At 39.0% G+C, this 20331-nt stretch overlaps 1 protein-coding gene across 4 annotated transcripts in view; it reads left to right on the top strand.

The window, feature by feature from the left end:
• Positions 1-5647: 5647 nt before the first annotated feature.
• The window catches only part of HIBCH (3-hydroxyisobutyryl-CoA hydrolase), a 47676-nt gene continuing 32992 nt past the window's right edge, over positions 5648-20331 (top strand). Inside the window, exons 1-7 of one of the 4 annotated variants that reach the window (XM_074872708.1) lie at positions 5931-6146; positions 6866-6937; positions 7122-7164; positions 7914-8054; positions 9371-9455; positions 10346-10426; positions 12512-12564. In XM_074872708.1, coding sequence (XP_074728809.1) covers positions 7917-8054; positions 9371-9455; positions 10346-10426; positions 12512-12564 — 357 coding nt within the window. In that variant the 5' untranslated portion in view covers positions 5931-6146; positions 6866-6937; positions 7122-7164; positions 7914-7916. Of the gene's footprint in view, positions 5740-5916; positions 6147-6865; positions 6938-7121; positions 7165-7913; positions 8055-9370; positions 9456-10345; positions 10427-12511; positions 12565-20331 lie in introns of those variants that run through there. The other 3 variants (XM_074872704.1, XM_074872705.1, XM_074872706.1) reach the window with 3 other exon arrangements.

The raw sequence follows: 20331 nt of genomic DNA, 5'->3' as shown, positions 1-20331 counted from the left end.
GATGTGTTAATTAGGCTTATTCATAACTTCCTTTGTTTCTGAGCTGATCAGTGTAAGGAATTATGCCTGCATTTTTCATTCCTACTCTAGGGTAAAATCTCCAGAGCTACATGAGATAGGCTGGCACGGGGGGAGGCACTCAAGTCAGTGAGCCCAGTTTCCTCCTGCATTGTATCTGTGCAGTCCTGGTCTGTGAAATGGGTCTGGCAACCTGCTATGTCTTGACAGGAACGTAAGTTGCCTTGTGACAGGATTTCACACTCTGGTGTGCACTCCTTTTCCATGAAGAAAGTTACTTCACAGGACTAAAACCAAATATCAAGTTTGATGTTTCTACTCACTAGGAGAAAATTACATGCTCTATGCAATATTTTTTAAAAATCTCCTATACTTTGAGAGTCAAATTTCATTAATTGGCTGTTATTGCATCTCTGAATCATTACAGACTGATATAAGATTCTGCATCAGTAATATATATGGAAAGGCTGATGCTGGTGAGAAATCTAGTCAAAATAAATTTATGGGTAGAGTTTTGGATTGAGAAGAATGCATGTAACTAACTCAAGTTAGGACAAATTTGATTAGGATTACAGATTGTGAAACCTGTATTCCAGGTCGCTAAATCAAACCAAGTCAGAACCTGAAAGCTGTTCTGCACCTATTGTTCTTGGAGTCTATCAGAGAGATTTCTTAATGGCAGTACCACTTTGCACTCTATACCGCTAGTCTTACAAGTTCTGTTTTCCTATACTAGTTTCACTGCTATTTTCATGTAATACAAGCAAAGCACCTCAAATAACATCCTGTTAACATAAATAAGCTTAAATATAATTTCTTATAGAAGCACAAATTTAGAGTAAATCTTGAATTAACTGATATTCTGGGATAGTGCTATTTCAAGAGGTCCAACAGGGATGGTATTTTGAAATACAGACCCACACTGTGAAAACCACATGCCTTTTTCTCTTCCTACATACAGGCAGCTCTGACTCTCACCGAATCAAGCACATACATTGTGAGCAGAACAAGAGACATGATGACACAACGGGATGCAATACAAATATAATTTGCTAAGCAGACTCCTGACGTCTTGTAGGCAAGCTTCCCTGAGCAAGGAGTGCTGGCTGCCACTGTACCATCACTTGCACTCCCAGGGAAAAAGAAACTCGGTTTCATTCTTTCCAGACCTGGGAAACTCAACCTTAAGAACTAATTATACACCCAAAGACACCCTCAGCAGTAAGATATCCTTGGGTATTTTTTTTGGTCCACTGGAAGTTAACTGTCCTACCAACAGAAATTCACTTTCTTCTGGCCCCAATCCCACACACACTCCCTACAGCTATTTCCACCCACACTACAGCTCTTTTTAACTGTGTTTAAAAAGCTGAGAGAGAGAGAAATGTGCTGCTGCTGCTAGTGCTCCTCCTCCTCAGGTGGGCGGGTTGGGAGCTGGTCAGTTTTCTACAGCATTTCTCATTGCTGGATGCGTGGGAGGCCGAGAGCAGGAAGGGAAGGAAGCGGCCCTCTTAGGCAGGGAGGCATATCAAAGCAAGTGGGAAGCAAATAGCCCCTTCCCACCTGCACATGTGCAATTATATGCAAATGAAAAACTAACACAATAGATCTGCAAGCAGAGCTTTCCAAGCTGTGGCCTGAAAGGTATCAAACAGCTCGGGTCTCAAAGCCAAATTCAGGGGTGACCAGATCTCTAGGAAGCCAGCATTTTTCGCTCACGAAGAAGAACAGACCCGTGGGGAGGGAAGGGAAGAGGGCGTTCCTTACAGTTCTGGGTTTGTACGTAGGTGGAGGGTGGTTTCGGGGGGGAGGAGTGACAGATTGCTTGTGGCAGCAGGGAAGAAAGATGTAGGAGGGTGTTTGCCCAGGGTCCCGTCTAACCCAGGGCATACTGGCAGGGTGGATGCAGTGCGAGCGGTGTGTCTCAGCCGGGGCGGTGGGAGGGGAGGAACCCACTGGTGGATGGGCCTTGCCTGGAGCCTCTCTCCCAGCCTCGGCAACACGGCTGCAGCAGCACCCAGCCACCCCCACGCTTTCCCCGCTGCCCTCTGAGGCCAAAAGAAAATGGAAACTACTTCACTCACCCAGTTGCATTACGGATTTGCTTTCATCCTTTTCCAAACACTTCTAGTTCCCCACTGATAAAATGCAAATTAACTGGTAACAAAAAATATTTTTTTTTCTTCCCCTCTCACACAATTTCTTGTTACAGGAGAAATTCACTACTGCATGCCCTTAGCTGTGCCCTCATCCCAGATCTATGACTTCAGACGTTATATGGATGCATTATCTGACAAGTCTCTGACCAAAAGCCCTGGGGAAGGCACTCTGTTCCCACGGGATTACTCACATTACAGACAAAAGCAAGAATTTGCTTCTCCATATTACATACGTGTTTCCTCTGTTTCAGTCCTTCTCTGGGCTGGCCTATTGTTAGCAAGTGGAGAAACAGATTAGTTTTCCACTTATTTTAAGTCTACTCTCACTGACATCAGAGGAAGACCGTCCACTGCAGACCTGAGCCTTTAGTATAAGGTGTCCACGTTGGTGCAAGGAAATTTGAACCTGTGTCATCTGCAGAGGTGTTTTAGAGTATCGTCAGCTGAGACTGGACTAAGAAAAAACAATTTGAGTCCTGCTTGTCAGTACAGTAATAATCAGTTAGCAGGGATGAACTGGAAATTTTCCCATTCTTTTCCTCAAGCCTTCACAGATTCATTTTTCCTTACCTTCATACACTGTAAGGATGCATTTACTACCCACACATAGAGAAATTAGATGCTAGCTGTTAGACCAGCAGAGAAAAAGATTAAATTTACAGCAAGCCTGGACACAGGAGCATGGGACATGATGAAGTACTCGTACCATTTATTATCTGGTCTTGGTGGACTACACTGGGAGACCTCAGAGGCAGGTGAGTGAGAGGTACAAATTAGTGATTAATTAGGGGTATACAGGCAGCATACAGAGAGTGGCTGAGCTGCTCTTGGAATCCTTGGGAGCAGAGCTCCCACATCCTGAAGTTCTATGTTTTTCTGGAAAAGAAACCAAAAAACCCCAGAAACAAAACCCGAAAACATCTGCTCAGCTCTAAAGTCCTCCTACAGTCTGCAATTTGTTTTCTCTTTCCAAACCTGCTGAACACACTGCCAGGAAATTTCTCCAAGGGGAGGAATTACAACCTGCCTATGCTTCTGGCTATTGCACTCAGACTCCCTGAGTTCCTGGCTTGGTTACTAGGGGTGCTGCTCACCCCTAGTACATCCAGTCTCCTGCAGCCCTCTTTGCTAATAGTAATATCATCCATAAACTCCCAGGTTAAAGTCATCTCATTCTGCTTATTCTCATGCAACTCCATGATTTTCACTCTTTTTCCTATTGCTACTTATAGGAGTCTTTGATTTACTTTTTAGAAAACATTTTCACTTTGATATTCTACTCCGCAAAAAATGGGGTGTGCAGGAGAGCTATTAAAAATCAGGATGATATCTGAGTTACTTTTTGGACTGCCTGCAGTCACTAAATGACTGCCTGTGAGAAAACTGCAATTTTCTAACACATACCACTGCCCCACCCCCCCCCCAAAACTATAGGTAAATTCAAGCCATCACCAGCATGTTTTAAAATGAAGAACACTAGGCTCAAGGAAGATGGCTCTTCTGTCACCACCTCTTCTTCTTGAAACCAATTTAAAAAAAAAAAAAAAAAGGGAAAGAATTTAAAGAAAGCTTTAAGCATAAATTCAGTGTCAGTACCGTGGAAAGAAATCAGCAGCTGTCACAAGACAATGCTTGCTGTTACTTCATTGTTTACAAATGAGCAGGCCCCACTCTTGTTCTAAATCAGACATACAGCTGGAAGACAACAAAGGAAGGGTCTACACCATTATTTATACTGAAACCGGAGGGGAACAGATTAAGATCAGCGTAAGTAAAAGATTAATCAGACCACTGACTTCTATTTTGGACTCTAGAAACAGACATCTTATGTAATCATGTCCTGATCACAGCCTTGCCCATGCGCACCATGTGCAGGTGGAATTTATAAAGAGATTTCCAGGGGTTTCAAACAGCCTCCACCTGCTCTTGGTTAGCTTACACACAGAGATTTCTTCATTTTCACAATACCACTAACAAAAAGATTATCCTACAGAAAAGTTCTGTTCCTATTTGCCTGTGAAACATATAGACTTTCAGACATAGGATATGAAATACAAAAATGTTACCTGCTTATCGAACTCCCCATAATTTGGATATGCCTGGATGAGAGATGCAGAGGTATCTCATCCTCAAAAATATTTTTTTAAATATAAATCTAAGTAAAGGTTCAGATTTGGCAACAGTGATAATTTGGTGTCATTTAGACTGGTTTAGATTTATTTGCATGGTACTTGCTGTAAAACAGCATAAAAGGCTGCATATACTCAAGATGACACTAACAGGCTGCATCTTTGGTGATCATATAATCTGTAGGTAAAAGTTCAAATAGTCTGGATTGCCTAATTAATTCAATTAACTAGTTCACAGTAGGCAGTCTTCCGATGCCTACAAAAGCACCTCATGTCCTGTTCTCAGTTATTTTTTGTTCACAGTGTACAAGACTGAAAACCAAGACTGCATTATACAGAAATGTTCTGTGTCTTTTTTTGTGCCTGTTTAGTTTGATTAAGATTTTTACAACCCAATTTAATATACCCTGAGAGTTACTGCAACGGAAATGCCAATACAGATGACGCTGCTATAAGCAGGGCCTGAATCATTTCTTGAAATGAAGAGCAAGGTTGCCCTCTGGGGACTTCTCTAGAAGTGCTTCAGAGAGCTGGGATTTTTTTTGTTCCAGCAAAATAGTTTTGTTACAAGGTTTTAAGACTTACTTTTTTTAAAAAAAAAATTACGAATGTGAATCAAGACAGCCAGTGCTAAGAACTTGCTGCATTGAGAGATGATGAAGCTACATTTCTACCTGATGCACTGTATCTTCATTTACCCCATGGTTTGTCACACCTTTCGGTATCAGTCTCATGCTGGTATGTGTCAGCCTAAAAAATCAGGTCTGACATAGTTACTGAAATAAAAGTGAATTTAGCATTATGGACTCCTACTATGCTGTCCATAAAGTCTCAAATGCCTTAATCTTCTATTTTTTAAAAAATGGCAATTTTCCTGGTTGCAATTTCTGAGTCTAAATAGACTGAACTCTAATAGAGTATATTATAGACTGAACATAAATATGCTGAACTCCTGCTGCGTTTGAGCTCACAGTTCTGCCTCTAGTTACTGCCGGGACAGTAACCACATTAGCTACTTAATCCCTGTGTTTACCTTCTAGGATAACCAGTTTTTGGTGGGCTGTTACATTAAAGCAGCTCCTTAATCCTGGCTGGTTAATCAATGTGTCAGTAGCTAAGAGGGCAGCCTAGGTGTGGCTGCAGGTGTAAAGGATGAGGAGAAACAGGGAGGTCAGAAATTAAGAAACCGGTTTTGCTGCTGAAAACAATCCAATGTCAAAATACAGTTTCAGTCCACAAAGTTCGGCTCTGACAGTAATTGGGCAACGTGGCTTTCTCCACCTTGCACACCAACCACCACGGTTTATGTTATTGCTGCATTACGGCGCCATTTGCCTCACCGATGAAGTAACAGCCTTCACCTCGTCCCCTCACAACCTCCCGGCCTAATCCAGGATGCGGAGCAGCGCCGCTTCAACCCAAATTCTGTCAAGGTAAGGAAACCACTTCATACAACTGCCCAGAGGGGCCTGTAGCCTTTGGCGGTCGCTATGACTGGAAAAGGGCTGTTCAAGGGGTAAGCAAAAGCGGCCGCCGGCCGGCCCCCCCCCCCCCCGGTTGCCCTCCCGCCCTCACGTACGTGAGGAGGGCGAGCGGGGGAGGGCCCGGAGGCCGGCGGCCGCCCGGGAGCGAAGAGCCCGAAGGAAGCGACGTCCCCTCAGAACTGCCCGTTTACCCGGGACAGGGTGAGGGGACGCTGAGGGGGACGAAGCGCGGCCCGCAGCCCGCCGACCGCTCCCCCGCGCATGCGCCCTATCCCACCCCTCCCGGTTGCCCGATGACGACGATCGACCGCGCCGGCTGCCGCCATGGCGGCCCGAGTGCTGATGCCACTGCCCAGGTAACGGGGAAGCGCCGGTGGCCGCCCTGAGGCGCGGCGAAGCTTCCCCGGCGCTTCCTCCCCCCCCACTCCCCGCCGAGGGGCTTTAAATGGCGCCGGCCGCGCCCGCAGCCTTGCGGCAGGGAGCCGTGGTCTGGGCAGGCCTCTAACGCTGGGGGTTGTAACCCCCTGAACCGGTATAAAATATAATTTAGGCCTAGATTAATTTTCCCATTCGAAAACGAGCATGCGCTTAAAAACTAGTTTAGGACACCAGGACGTTAACATGTAACACGCTCATTGGCCGTGTTTTGTGTTTAAGTAGCTGAAAGGTGAAGTTGCTCATTAATGTTAATGCAAGCCAGGTGTCAGAAGTCCAGCAAATGCCGTCGTTAACTGTTCCTCAATAGAGTGCAGTGACAGTTAATAAATAACAACCTCATTACTTAAATTGAGTAGCATATTCACAAAATCTCCCAGTACAGCTATCTCCTGTCAGCAACAGAAGCGTGAGCCTTGCTCAAGCTGTTACATAAACCCTATGTAAATGTATATATGCACGCAAGGACACGAGGGCAGGTTTGTTGTAATGGAAGCTTTAGAAATGCTCAGTTTTTTAGACAAGACCATTTTTAAAAAATGCTAGCATTTAAACGTCCAGAAAAAGGCTGTAAATTTTTAAGATGCACACTGCTAATTATCAAACATATCCCCCAAACTCTTTGTCCTCTTATTTCCAGGTCCTCCTAACTTGGAATTGAACACATCAAAAACATTAGTAGTTGGCACTGGTATCTGCTATCTATTTGCTAGTAAGCAGTTTCCAACTGTTTTGAATTCAAAACTGTACTCTAATTTACTTGATTTTAAAAAGAACGTAAAACAATTGTGTTCAGAAATTTTTCTGACAAAGCTTTGCTTAACTCAGTAGTCATATTTTGGGGATTGTGTAGCAGTTTTATGGTTTGAGCGCTCCTTTTAATACTTCTTTTTCAGGCTGAATCCATTCAACAGACTGCAAGTAATATTACAACATTTGGTAAGAAGAACATCTTGACTGAGTTAGAAGCTTTTAGGACTCTTAATTCCCCCCCCCCCCCCCCCCCAGACAGACAGCACATGCAGCTTCTAACGTATCTGTTTACAGTGGTTCTGAATGCCATCATTTACTGCTTAGGCATGAAGTTTCCCAGGTCTTTGAGCACCTTGTTACAACTTTCTATTATAATGTACACTAAAGCTTAATTATTTTGGCTTTACCTACTTTTATAGTTAGTTTCTATGTTAGCTTCTGTATATGCCTTAAATATTATTTAACTGTGAGTTTGAATTCAATTGTGAAAATACTTCAGTGATTTGTTCTCTACTGTTAGAAGTTACTTACAAAGCAATGTGCACATTTGGGTTTGCAGTGTCAAATTGCTGGTAGGGACACATGGAACTGTGCTATAACTGTTGCAGGTATTTTCAGAATGTCAGTCTTAAGGAACCATGGTTTTGTGGTTTATTGTTTTGTTTTTTCTTCATTGTCAAAGAGTGTGTGACTTAAAAACTTGTCTGAGGTTTATTACTCTGAAGGACTCAAACATAAAGTGGTTTCAAAAGAACTGTTTAGGAAGTGCAAATATATCTCACAGTACAGTAGAAAAGCCTTTGCATACAATTCCAAAATGCATGTTTTATGATCTTAAATAGTGAGTTTCGAGAATGTTTCCATAAACACTCTTATGTTACTCAAGGTATCTAACCAATGACATTTGCTTTATTTATTTGGTTTTGCATGTACAGAAGATGTCTAAAAATGCTGATTCAACAGCTGACGTGTTGTTGGAAAAGAGAGGAGGTGCAGGAATAATAACTTTGAATAGACCCAAGGCTCTCAATGCACTAAGTTTTCCTATGATCCAACAAATTTATCCACAAATAAAGGTTAGTAGCTCCACTTCTACCCATGCACTGTACATATGTTATCCAAAATCAATTTTAAAATTCAGTCTGATGCTTCTTAGTGTCCTGATTTAAAGAATGGAAGTCTGTGTGAGTGCATTGGCCAATGGGCTCAGATTTGTAGGATGGAAAAGAACATACAGTTTCAAACAAGGTAGAAAGAGGAAAAAACATGTCAAAGGAACAAGCTGTCAGACAAAGTTAAGTTTAGCATTTGGATAGAGAGACACCCATATTAAGACCAGAACTGAATTAAAGGCAAGCAGTGCTCAGCATTTATATGTTCCTTTTGGCAACACCCAGCTGGCCAGCCGGCATATACGAATTGCAAGCTATACAGTGCTGTTGCCTCTTGGTTGGGTGCATGTTTGTGGGAAGGCTGTGTGGCTGAAATAAAAGATACAAGCCATTAAGAAACAAGGTGCTGCCAGTGTCACTCAAAGAACAACTTTATGGATTTACAGGCACTGTTTCTACAAGCTAGTGAAGTAATATGAAATATGATGTAATATGCAAATAGTCCCTTCTAATTTAATAATATTACTTATCACATGCACAAAGTCAAACTTATTAGATACCAGTATTTGTTGGATAGTTGCCTGCCTCTTGATAGGTAGTCGTGTTGCAAATCTATGCATTCTTTGAAGAATATTTAAAGAAAGAAATACTTAACCTGTAGTGCTGAGTACCAGGCTTTATTTGAAGCACAACCTTAGAAGGTGGCATAATTTGAAGTACAGTTGCTGGTATGCAGAAATGTCTTGTCTCTCTTATCTGGGTACACTTACTTGAATAAGTGATACATAAGCATAGTTTAAGGTGGGGAAACCCTATAAAAAGCATCTTTTTCCTCAATACAGTTGCACCACTGCTGAAGTCTTATACCAGTATTCAGACACACCCCCCGCCCCCATAGTCTTTGTACCTAGCAAAACATCTGTGCACAAATTGGTTTGATCCAGTCCTTGATTAGCATTGATTGCAGTCATTTTGACAAAATCCATCAACAATTTACATGCTGTTTTCCTCATCATGCATCCTAGATTTGCACAATTTTCATGATTTGGCCTGAAACACTGTTATTGTATCTTCCATATTCCCAGCTTCTGCCCCAACTTTGTGTTCCCATATTGTTTTAGGGAGTGCTACCTTTCTTCAGAGATTGGGAGCTCGGCACTATTTTAAGTATGGTTTGATTTGCTTTTTGAAAAAGTAAAATGAAAGTTATAGACAGTATACAGGGAAAGCATTTTTTGCACAGACTTTAATCTTACGTGGAAACATGTACTTCTTTTCAGACTTGGGAGCAAGATCCTGAAACGTTTCTAATAATTATAAAGGGAACTGGAGGAAAAGCTTTTTGTGCTGGGGGTGACATCATAGGTAAGGGCTATAGTCACTTAAACATTTGACATATTTTTTTCCCAGTTACTACTTTGTATTGATTTCTGTTATTTACTGTGACTCAGGTAAACAGAGGTTTGCTACACAAAGAGAGATTAGTTGTGCTGACTTCTTATAACACCTTGGTGTGCAGATGCTATTTAAGTTATTTGCCAGGAGACAGCTGTTGGAACTTTGTATGAAGGAATAAACATTGGGGTTTTATTAGTAACTGGTAATAGCAGCCAGTCAATTCCTGGGAAGAGAGGGTTCTTGTCTCTACCTTTTTCTTCCCAGATTTTAATTACTGACTGCTTCTTTACAAGAAATTTGAAGGGTCCTAATAGGCAGTTCCGTTACTACTGGATAATTTGTGTCTGACATTTGAGATGTTTAGATACTGAGCTGACAATGGTGATCACCCTATCTGTGATTATTTTGTAACTGTGAACTGTAGGAAATCTTCAAACTGTGAAATTTATCAGTTGTTTTAAGTTTTAGGTAAACAAGCATACAGGTTATTGTTACATTATGTACTGCTCTAACTGGCTGCTTCTTTTTAGTATTCAGAGTCTTCCCTATCATCAGTTTTAAGTGGCTGTTCTATGTATTGATACAAAATATCACAAACAAGACTACCAGACACTGGGAAGAGTTCCCTAGTGTAGACGATGAACTGCACTCTCACAAGTGTGTGAGTCTCAATAGTCAAATTTGAAACTTTGCATTCATATTTAAGTTTGAGCAAATTTTCTCAAATAAAATACAGCAGGATGAAGTTGCTATTTGTTTGCTGTAGGAAAAAAAGCTGTTATCAGGTGAGATTAATTTTTTTACTTGTATTTTCTATTAAACTTAGAATTAACTTTAGAATTTTTATTTCTCTTAAGCCATTTCAGATGCTGGAAAAGTTGGAGATAGACTGACACAAGATTTCTTCAGAGAAGAATATATCCTGAACAATGCCATTGGTATGTTTAATAGCAAATTCTGAAGTACTAGTTTTCATAATAGTGGCTTTGAATGTAAATTCACTTTCTCTCTTTGCTAATCTATAAAAGACTTTGATAACATAATAGAAGTAGTAATTGGTGGGTTTTTTTAGCTAAGTTCAATACCAGTAGGGTAACATATGTCATTTTTATACCTTGCATTTGTTTCTTTTGTTTAAACTATTATGATAGCTACCTTATCTCATCCCATTGCTCTGGGTAGTTATATTTCCACTATGGATGAATTAAGTCTTAGATGCAGACAGTGCAGTTCTTCACTAAATATCCTTGATCTACTTCAAAGGTGACATGAGATAAAAATAGATGCATGGAAAGTCATTAATATTCAGCAGAAGGCAGAAGATCATATTATGTTAAAGCTTTCCATTTAAATAAATTGCATAAATTAATACTCAAGCTATGAGTTAACTGCCTCAGTTTATTGCAAAGAACCTAGGAGTATGTGGTCTTAAAGTAGCCAACAGCAAAGACACTGGGTAAAGTTTACTGGGGTAAAGGATATTATGAAAGGATATTAATTCTTCAGGGTAAAAGTCAAGAGTTGAATGTTTTGGTGAGAAGAAACCTCTCCATACATGTTAATTGAATACATCTTAAGTTTTTAAACATTGTATAAAGTGTTAGTCACTACAGGAAGAGAAGTGAACATGTTGCATATCAATTTAGAGTCACAGAAGGGCATAGAGCTATTAGAGTAATTTCTGAAAAGTTATTTTTCCTTTGACAGAGTTTACAGTTTTAGCATGTTTGTCATGTACCCTTCTCGCCTTCAACAAGAAAAATAGTTTAAGGTTTTATGCACTTGTGAAAAATTAGTATTACCATGGCAATTGGACTAGATGATCGTTGTATGTCTCTTCCAACTAACTATTCTAGTCTATTCAAATATTGCAAGGGCATGTACTTTAAAAGTTTGTAGGGTTTGTGGGTTGTTTTTCTTTTAAATGATTAGGGTGTTCTATGTCTATAATGCATGTAATTACAAAACCTAGATTTTTGATAACTGTGGTATGATTGTATTCTTTTAAGACAGATTTCTGCCAAAAAGATTTATTTATATCTTATGTTTTACAACTTAAAAATACCCAGGGGAGATGCTTTCACAGCATTTGCTATTGGAAAGGCATGCTTCTATAGAAATTTAGTTCTAAGACTAGCATCTAGAGCCCATGAATTAGCTTATATGTTCATGTAAGAACAAAGTTAAAAATGCAATTCTGTTATATCTTCTAATTACTAATTTGAAGGATTGAACTGCCTTTTAAAATAGTTCTGGTTTTAAACAAGGATCTATAGTTGCTGCAGAAAAGCTAGCAACGTGGTTGCAGCAGATACCCCTATCGGCAATAGGTCTGGCCTGAAAACACTGAACATGAGGCGGTGGTTTCATTCACAGTCAACCTGAGAATCTTTCCATGAATGGTAATTGAAATCATCAGGTCTTTAGTTTTATGCCTCCTAAAGGCCCCAGCAGATAAAATTGATAGATAATACTGTGGTACTTTAGGACATTATGACCTCAACCTGCCTGCACCACATTCAGGGTTGTAACATGCAACAGAGTTCGCAGGACAGAACATGTTTGCATTGCAGTAGTTTACAGTCACATTTCAGCTGAAACCTACCAATGCATCTGGCTTTGTAGTAAAGCACTGGAGTGCTGGTGCACACTCTGCACTGTTAATCCAGGCTGTGAGACCAGGGGAAATGGAAACTTGTATGTCAACATCCTACAAAGCTATTTAGAATAGCCAGATGTGGCTAAATTGTCAGGTACTCACTTAGCAAACAGTCTGACATTTGATGGTTGTATAATGTTCTCTTACAACACTCAGAAAGCAAGAAGTCAGTAACTGGTGTTTCTTTTCATTGCGTAAGAATTACATGAAGTACCTTCATTATAAGTTGATATTTTGTTTAATTTACCATTTATTTTCTGTTGCTCTTGCTGAAGTAAGACATGGGGAAATGTGTCGTGTATACAGTTAGTCATGGGTCCACTCTTTTGAAAAAATGTACAATTTTTTTTTACATTTGTTACAGGCACTTGCAAGAAGCCATATGTGGCACTTATTGATGGCATTACAATGGGAGGGGTAAGTTAAGTACCTTGGTGTGGTAACCGATATAATTTGTTTTAAAGTAACATAACATTCTGTACTTCAGTTGAATGAAGTGCACACATGGCATTTCAAACACTTCAATTCAGGAACAAGTATTGTAATCTGAACTTTTGTCTCGTCCTTGTCAGGGTAGATTGCTGCTCTGCTAGTGCTTCTGCTGTTCTATGATAGCTAGTGCAACTGTTTTCTCTGAGGGTCTGGCAATTGTGTTGAGAAAAAAAGCAGAACCTCAGAAAGGTTTTCAGAATACTGAAGTGTGAGTTTGTAGATCATACAAGAGCTGAGAAGAATTTTCCAGTCAAAGTGTATTAAAAATAGAACTATATAAAAATACAATTAAAGGACAACTGTTTGAGAAGTTGGAAAAATATCATTCTAAGTTATACTTTAACAGACATTTGAGTTCTGTATTTTTCTAACAAATAGTCTGGAAATGCATCTACTTTCTCACCTCTGCAGTACTCCTAAAACACGAGTTAAGATCCTGATCCCCTGCGACCCCTCCAAGGCTGCACCTTATTACTAAAGCACATGGAGAAGACTCCGTCACATTGCTAGTTATGCTCAGTGCTAATAATTGTTTCAGCAATTGTTGGCTCTAAACACCATAAGTAGGTAGCTAAAAGAGCAATACCATGCTTTTCTACATGGTAAAATGCTATTCTCTTCAGTTTGACATCTGTTGGATATATTTGCACCATAGCAGGGAGTAGAATACCATAATCTTAAATTATTTTGAGTGATGAATTTGACAGCGAAGTCCATCTGCCATATTGTCACTTAGATTTCTATTGTTTTCACGCATGTCAGTATGATACGAGTGTACAGTCTAGTTAAGTTTGTCAAAGACAGGATGCAAGAAGCATGACACATGATCACCTGTCATGACTCTTCCCTTTCCATCTTTCCTTACACATTTCATTTTGTCCATTTTGGTTGTGGCCTTTTCAGCTTGTGATCTAAACATGTGATAGCTTTCTTCCCCTTTGCTTCTCTGCTACCAAGCCCCAAAGACCTCAGCTAGATAGCCATTTTTTTCTCCCAATCTAGTATATGTAAATTGTTTCCAGCATAAAGGAGACTAGTCTTGTAGCTCTTGCAGAAAAAGTTTTTTATTGAACACAAGAGACCTGGAGATTTGTGGATAAGAGATAGGGAAGCCATTTGTTTTATGGCATTTTGAATAATAGCATGGATAGCTATGAAAGCAAAACTGCCTAGCAGCTTTAGAGGTCCTATAGATTGCTCATTATGATTGTGGCCTAAGCAGGAATAGAATTTTGTCCTTTGAAAGGAAAGTATTATTTTGGACTGAAAAGAGCATAATGGAGTCAGATGATCCTGCACTCCCTTTCTTTTAAAGGGCTTTTAAAAGAGAGCAGTTAGTCTGAAACCTTACTTGGATACCCAAATTTTAGTATAGGATACCCAGATTTCAGTGGGACCTTGACAGGGTTTAACTGCCATTAGTTTGAATGACAACTTGCTTGTTTATCCTCAGTTTGATGATACTAGTAGCAGTTCTCTTCATTTTGGGGTAGGGGACTAGATTGAACAAGTATGCAACCTAATTTAGGGGAACACAAGGGTGGTCTCACGTTCCAGGTTACTTTTAAACTTTTTGTTTTTGACCTTGAGTGTTAATTTGCACTTGATAATACAGCTGCGTTTACTCTGAGATAGTGTCCTTTCTACAGGAGTGCATGTTTTCATCAACATGTTTTCCCGCACCCTGCATTGGCAGTACATGGAAGTATCTACTGATAATTTAACAAAGGAGGTCAGCAGCAGAATTTCTCAACACTGATTAATTTTTGTGTACGTGTTTTATGTTAGTTTGGAGTTGTCTTCTATGCTTTTTCCTTTCAGTCACGTCCCCTGCCTGTAAGATTTGTTTTGGTTCCTCTAAACGGACCAGTGCTTACACAGGATTTGCTCCCATCTTTCCCCCACCCTCTTCTCTCACTATTTTCTACACTGGGAGCCTCATCACAGCTGACTTTAACCAAACTTAAGGCTTGCAGCAGTGTTTTCTGTTGTGGTACAAATAGGTTCACTGCAGTGGTATTTCATAGGTTAAAACCTCTATAACAGCCCTTGAACTTGTCATGGTCATACTGTTACCTTGTTCTGCTTGCTCTGTCCTATTGTAATTATTCACTAGAACTGCATTCATGCGAAAGAGTTATTCAATTCATGGTATAATTAAATGCTTTGTTATAAATCACTCAGATGCTAGATTCTATGTTTTTAACACAATCAGGTCATATTTCACATGCTCAAGGTCTGCCTATCTTAGTCCGTGCAAGTCAGTGGGAGCTGGAAACATTTGTCACTTACAAACTAGAGTAAATGCCTTTAAAAAAAATTTACATTTAAGCCCTTGGCTTTAGAAGAAAGTGGTTTTAGCTTGTGTTTAAAAATCAAGGGACACTTCTTACTGCAACTTCACTATAGACCATTTATCTATGAATGAAAACGCAAGCAGATCAGTCTCAATCTTGCTCAAAAGCAGCCCTATGCACAGGGACTGCTCTGTTGTTCTAATTTAAAAGAAATTAAAAGTCCCACAACTGTATTAGAAAATCGGCTGTTATGTGCTTAGGGAGTAAAAGAAGCACACATATCATAGATTGTGATGGTAAAATTTGGAATTGTATAAAAAAAATTAACTGGTTTCACTTCAGCATTGTTGGCTAGAGGCTGGTAGGTGGCTTTCTTGAGCTTAATTAGCCAACAGATGGGGCTGTGGAGCTTGTTTTCTGCACCTTCCTGTCTATCCTCATGTAGTTCATCAAAAATTGATATTCAATATAAATGTATCTTTTCGTACATATTCAGAGCAGTAAGTTCAAGTGACGAGTATGTTTGATGAAGCAGAGATGACTGCATTTTACTAAAAATTAGTGAAATAGTTATAAACACCACATTAACTGGTAAAGGGCATATACTGTTGAAGGGAACACTGGACATGTACTCTCATGTTGCTAAAAACTACTACTCAGATTATTTTAGTTGACATCCATCCATAGGTTATTTCCTTGAAATGCAATACCTGAGCATTAGACAAGAAGTGCAGACTATTTAAACAGACTGGTTTTTTTAAAATAATATTGTCTGTAAATGAGGTCCTAAGTTTGGGACTCTCGGTTCTAGAAAAGTCCCAGTCTTTTTTTGAGTTCTGTGGAGATGAATAGAAGTGTGCTTTATAAGCCCAGTCTAAACCTATGGTTTTAAATAGGGCTTTACCACAAAATATATTACTGTGTCAGATACTCTAACAGACTAAAAGGATTAATAAAAATGTATTTTAAACTTGTTTCAGAGCCAAATAAAGTACTCTAGACAGATATGAGGGGTGGCTTTTAGATGATTTTTGGATTTTTTCAAATCACAACATTGGGTTTAGAACTCAAAGTGAATATTTGACAGAAAAAAAGAAAGAAGAAGAAATACAGGGTGTAGACTTTGGAAGTTAACAAATGTGGTCCACGTCACTGGACTAACTTTATGTAAAGCATACTTTAAAACTTTAGTGGCAATTGCCAAAGCAGAATACATAATTTTCAGGAGCAAAGGCCATTGCTTTTAGTTTAGGGAGGAATCTACCACAGTGTGTACAAAGTACCCCCTTCCTTAGTATCCTATTCTAGAGCATGCATGATTTAGAAGCTTCCTGAGCTAGCCTTTATTTCAGAACCACAGTGCTAAATAACCATCAGTAATCACACTCACCTCACTATTCATCTAGTATTTTTTGACATTAAGTAGGCTTGATCTTCAGAAAGGCCTGTGGCAATCGTTTCACATTTGAATTTTGTTCTTTGTGAAAAGCAATTTACTGCTGTTTCAGGCCTACTGTCTAATGTTATTGAATGCTTATGTGTTTAATTATTAATAAGGCCAAAATAGGCCCCAAGATACTTATTTTCTTACTGATGAGTAAAGACTGTTGCTCAAACTTAGGAATTCTTGGTTTTGGACAATTATATATAGGATTTAATCCTTTAGACTGACCTCTTACACAGTACATTTGCTAAGTTTATTTTAGCAAGTTAGAGGTTTAGAAAGGTTATATCACTATGTTACACTTCTTGCTTTAACAGTTAATGCTTTGAGTTTTAGGGTGAGAAAACATCTTGCTGTGGGGCAAGTAGATTTTAACTTATATGGTAACGTGCAACATTTTCAGTACAGAAATGGAGTTTGGTAGAGTTGCAAGCTCTCTTAAATCCTTTGCAAAGCCCTGTGCTTTGAGTTATTTCAAGAATCTTATTTTCTAATCTTCATGTTTAGGGAGAGTAATAGGAAGTTGGAACTTTAACATAGATCACAATTTAAAGAGATAAAGGTCATTCAGCCTTACCTCCATCCCCAACTCCCTCAGATTTCGGGGCCCAGTATGTAAGAGCGGTAGCAGTACACAGTACTGACTGCTTTATTTTCTCCTCAGTAGAGAAGGACCTTGGATGTACAGACTGGGAGTATGAGAAGAGAACCTGTTAACTGGGTCTTTGGGCTCATGAGTGGCTTTCCATTAGTTTTGTCCACACACTTAGCAGTACAGGTTTTCTAGGCAAGGTCTTTTACCTAAACTGAGAGTTTACATCTAAGTTACTTACATAGAGTATCTTTAAGGTGACCTTTAGAGAGCAGAATTTTTTAAAGAACTGTTGGAGTCTGTGTTAGTCACTCAGGTAATAATGTCAAATATGTTAAGCTTTAGACTATACAGAAGTATAGAGCTGAGACGATCCTGAGGATTATTCTTTTGCACTTGAAGTAGGGCTAAATATAGCTAGATGACTGCTTAGCCAGTTTTCACCTAATGTGTTCAGAACTTTCTTACAGCAGGAATTCTGTTTTTTCTAGATGTCCCACCCGAGTGCTTAGTTATTCTTTCAAGTGAAGATTTCCTCTCTAGTGTCCAGTTTAAGTCTTTAGTATGTGTAATCAATATATTCCTGTCTTAGTCACAGCTCTCTAAGAATATTTTGAGATACTTGTATTCTTTGCTCCTAGCTATCTCTCTTTAATAGAGATAAGGATAGTGATTCAGCCTGTACTATAGATTAAGTCTCTGGGTCTTACAATCCTCTGGAATCTCTCCAATTCATGTACTGTACAGTTCATTACTAGAGACTAGACAATATTTCAGTTGGAAGAATCATCAGCACCAAGTAGAGCAGAATAATTATCCTCCATATATTACAGAGATACTGTCACAAATAGCCCATAGAAATAGTAGCTTCTCAAAGCATCAGGGGCTAGGGGACCACCACTTTTAGTTATTCTTAAAGCTTTTACTTTTGCCTCTTTCCATAACATAAACTTCCATCAGAGTACATTTCTTTATCACTTACCTTTTACCAATTTTTAAATCTTCTTTCTTGAATGGAACTTGTTTGTCAAAGAGCCAATCTTGTAGAGCTACCCTTTTCCTCAAAGACTACAAAGAGAAAAAACCCCAGTATTTATCTTCTTCCAGAAACCTGAGTGCCCTGTCAGCTGGTGTTGCCTTTTGCAGCTCCACCACACCAAGCTGATTAGGCTTCTCAGGTGTATTGAATCTTGAGTGTGTTAAGTGTGCTGCAGCCCTTTGCTGCCTGCTGGTAGAGACTCTGCTGTAGTGTGATACCTTAAGTAGTTCTTTTTGCAACAGCATTGCATTATTATTTGTATTAGGTTCATGATTGCTATAAACCCCTAAAAAATGTCTAGGCGTTTGTTCCATAGAAAACATACTTGTGATTTTTGCATTTGATTTTGCTTTCTTAAGTGTAGTTCTCTTATTTCGTTAGTTTCTATCTGATCTCCAAAGTGAGATGGTTTTGATTCTGATCTTGCCCTTCAAAGTGTTTGCCTTCCCAAAAAGTAATCTGTAAATTATAGAAATCCTTGTTATTTCATCATCCAAGCAGATAATGAAAATACCAGATAAAGCTTCATTAATAATTGCCTTCTATGACCTCAGCTAGTGTGCCCTCTCAGTTTGATTGCAAACTGCTGGTAACTCTTCATATACTTTCAGGTGATTGTGCCCTCCATTTCACAGTGATACCACCTAGGCTATGTTTCCCTAGTTTGTTTATGAGGGGAAACTGTGCTGTGTATGGGGAAGCATCAGAAACACCACAGTTCAAAACATGAAGCTCTTTCAGAATGCTGCTCACTGAGTGATGTCATTTTAATCAGGGGGTTATTTAGGGGTTCCAGAAAAACAGATGCAGCCAAATTCCTGAACCTACTCAGTGGTTTGGAAGTATTCCTTCTATTGTGCATCTAACCGTGCTTCCCTTCTGGACTACAGATTCAGAATTACCATGTCTTTTTATGTTGCAGTAGAATAGTAAATTGAGTACCTAATATTTAGCTTTACTTCTTTTTTATGTTAGTGCCACTTCATTTTCAGCAAAAGATGCTAGAGGCTGACATTGTTAGAGGAATCTGACTTTCCTTGTAAATCAGATCTCAGAACCTGATATGTAGGTCTTTAAGGCAGAAATTTGCTTAGTTGAAGTTTGCATCTTTCCGCATCTTTCCTCTGTAATTATTCTCTGTTGCATCATTTAAAGCCTGTTTGTCTTAGTAAGGGTTTAAGAAGAATTTGACTTTTGGGGAAGGATGATTTTAACTCTCTTCAGGAAAAAGTAGAACACTTCTCTGTTTTAAACTTGTATGCTGCTTTAATCAATAAAGACTTGTCAAAATTTTAATAATTTTCTGAGGGGAGCTTGCAGTGGTTTATTTCAATTTTAGCCTGGCGTATTCATGAAATTTTACCTCACAAGATTCCAAAAGGGTTTTATAAATATAAAAGATTTTTTAGTAATGCTCTGTATATTTCCAGTGTTAACTCTTTATAATAATGTTCTGAGACCTATGGGGAAAGATGTGATAGAGATTTACATCAGATGTGTGATTTTTCTTGGTAGCAAAGTTCTTCAGTAGGTGAAAGTAAATGCCTGACTTGCAAAATACTAGATTAACTGCAAGTGCTAGTGAAATCAACCAGCAGTTTTTGAAAATAGCTTAAAAAAAAATTAGTCCCCTGTGCTCTTGTGTGTGTTTAGGGATGTTTGCTGCCAAAAAATGCATGTTGGCATGTCACAGTAGGAATTGGCCTACTTCCCGTGGTTACCCTGTGTGGGAAAAAACATATTTGCTTATTTCTTAGCTGTTTGAGGTTCTTGCGTGGAATAAGTAGCCAGAAACTGTGGAGGAGTTTGCTCCAAAGGTATCATATCAAGTTGTCTTTTTTCAAGAATCAGTATTTCTAACAGAAATCATTCTCAATCACAGAAATAGGAAGAATTAGGTGAAAAGAAGCCCAGTTCCTAAATTAAAGGAATTTCTTACAAGGAGACACGAAGTCAATTTTCAGGAGTATTTTTACACTTTGCACTGCTTGCATGTAATTTAAGCTGTAACATTTTTTTCCTAATTCTTATTTTAATAGAAAAAACATCTAAAAAGTTTTCCAATTCAATGTTTAAACTATCAGGTGCATCGTGCATTTTTCTAAACTAAATTTAAATATTATTGAAGGGAAGATGTTCAGTGAGTATTTTGTTTACTTAATATATTGGTTATTTATTAGCATGTCTGTATATTACCTTATGTAACATATTGCCTGTATATGAATGCTCTGACAGATCTGGATCACATTCATCAAAAAAAATGAGGGCTTAGATACACAATACAAGTTTAAGAGAGTTTACTGAGACTAGGAATGTAATT

The sequence above is a fragment of the Strix uralensis genome, chromosome 6 (genome assembly GCF_047716275.1).
Source record: "Strix uralensis isolate ZFMK-TIS-50842 chromosome 6, bStrUra1, whole genome shotgun sequence".
Lineage (NCBI taxonomy): Eukaryota > Metazoa > Chordata > Aves > Strigiformes > Strigidae > Strix > Strix uralensis.
The sequence above is the reverse complement of the archived record's forward strand: the minus strand, read 5'-3'. Positions and strand labels throughout refer to the sequence as shown.